At 40.9% G+C, this 2,137-nt stretch overlaps 1 protein-coding gene across 1 annotated transcript in view; it reads left to right on the forward strand.

The window, feature by feature from the left end:
• The window catches only part of LOC103510976 (transcription factor AP-4), an 80,977-nt gene extending 78,862 nt beyond the window's left edge, over positions 1-2,115 (forward strand). The window contains exons 6-7 of the mRNA XM_026824878.1: positions 794-971; positions 1,963-2,115. Of these exons, the coding sequence (XP_026680679.1) occupies positions 794-971; positions 1,963-2,099 (315 nt within the window). The 3' untranslated portion in view covers positions 2,100-2,115. The remainder of the gene's footprint in view (positions 1-793; positions 972-1,962) is intronic.
• The last annotated feature ends 22 nt before the right edge of the window (positions 2,116-2,137 follow it).

Raw genomic sequence — 2,137 nt, forward strand, 5'->3', positions numbered from 1 at the left:
TCTTACGTAAGCCTAAAAAAAAAAAAAAAAAAACAGATCTCTGAAACATTGAGGTTTAAGTGAAACAGGAGCTTTTTTTACTTTCTATTACCCTTACGTATAGGGAACCTATACAAGGTTTTAGTATTGCAATCGGTCCAAATTTTCAAAATCGGGAAATGTGTGGAAATATCCGTTTTGGGGTCCCTGATTCCAAAAAAGTGGTTTTTAGCCCATGGTCTGTACGTACGTATGTATGTATGTATGTATGTGTGTATGTATGTATGTATGTATGTATGTATGTACGTACTACAGGTTTAAATGGGAAAAAGTAGAATGTTGTGAACAAAATATCTCAAGAACGGTTTGTCGTAAGGCGATGAAATTTGGTATGCTATCCCGGTATGGTCCAAGGACGCGACTGTAACAATTTGGTAAAAATCGGACAGTCACTCATCCAGATATCAACCAAAGTCAATGTTGCTTCAAACTTCGGACTTTATTTTTTAAAAAAAAAAAAAAAAAATCAATTTTTTTCATACTTTATATGATTCCTTATCACACGGGGAGTATTTTAAGATAGGAAATTTTTGGTCGAAAATTGGCCGCCGTAGGCGGCTCAGGCTCGGGACTTAGAAAAATTTTCATTTTTTTTTTTTCAAATACGTATTCCGCAAATGTAATAGAAAGTCGTGTGATGTTCACACCAGATTTTTTTCTCTCTATTTATTGGTATATCTGTTTGAGGGGGGGTTCGTCTATTCCATTCAGAATATGCATGTATTCCATTCTAACTTCATATCTCTCTCCTCAGGTTGAACGAATCCCAGGATCTCCGACGGATGACAACTCGTCTTGCAACTCAGAGGATGGTGGGATCGATTCCAGCGTCTCTTCAGTTCCTACTCCCCTCCCTAGGTCCAAAGTTTTCATAGCCAGTGCCTCTCGACCTAACCTTGAGACCATTGTGGAAGCTATTCGACATCTAGAAGGTAAGTACTTCGAATCCGGAGGTTGGTGGTTCGAGTCCAAGTCTGGTCATAAAAGGTTGGCGTAGTGTAGGATCAGTGACAAACAGTCAGTGGTAATACGATTGAAATTACATTCCTTAACGTTTCTGACACAGGAATCACGAGGGATGCACAACAATTCTGTGGTTTGGGGCCACCCTAGTTAACTCGGATGGTAGAGAGTCTGCCTTGTAAGCGATAGGTCGCGGGTTCGATTCCCGCCCGGAGCAGATTTTATCCTGAAGGGACAAGCTTCGTTCTCGGAACGGCTGGCTTTCTCCTATCCTGTCTTATTTCTCCCTTCGCTTTTGGGACGATAAGACCTTAACAGTTATAGTTTCCTTTGTTGTTAAACCTCTTGAAAGAAGTTATTTCTATGAAATTTGACCAATAATGTCTCGTATTCCAGGTGACAACCTATTTGAGGACTCGTCGGAACGAGGTTGGTGGTTCGAGTCCAAGTCTGGTCATAAAAGGTTGGCGTAGTGTAGGATCTGTGACAAACAGTCAGTTGTAATACGATTGAAATTACATTCCTTAACGTTTCTGAGACAGGAATCACGAGGGATGCACACCAATTCTGTGGTTTGGAGCCACCCTAGTTAACTCGGATGGTAGAGAGTCTGCCTTGTAAGCGATAGGTCGCGGATTCGATTCCCGCCCGGAGCAGATTTTATCCTGAAGGGATAAGCTTCGTTCTCGGAACGGCTGGCTTTCTCCTATCTTGTCTTATTTCTCCGTTCGCTTTCGGGACGATAAGACCTTAGCAGTTACAGTTCCCTCTGTCAAACATCTTAAAAAAAAAGTGTATTGATTTGATTTGATTTGAATAGGTATATGACTTATTTATTTTTTAAATTTACAATATACAATTTATCCATTCTCATATCTATGCTTATAGTTTCCTTTGTTTATAAACCTCTTGAAAGAAGTTATTTCTATGAAATTTAACCAATAATCTCTCATATTCCAGGTGACAACCTATTCGAGGACTCGTCGGAAACACAAGACGTCCCCCTAGCTCTGACCAAGCATGAGTCCAACCCCATCAGTCCTTACCTGTTCCATCAACAGCAGAGGCCTGGCGTTATAGTGGTCAAACATTCGTGATAGAATCCCCCCCCCCCCCCAACCATCTCTTCCTCCTA

This window comes from Diaphorina citri, unplaced genomic scaffold (genome assembly GCF_000475195.1).
Source record: "Diaphorina citri unplaced genomic scaffold, Diaci psyllid genome assembly version 1.1 scaffold661, whole genome shotgun sequence".
Lineage (NCBI taxonomy): Eukaryota > Metazoa > Arthropoda > Insecta > Hemiptera > Psyllidae > Diaphorina > Diaphorina citri.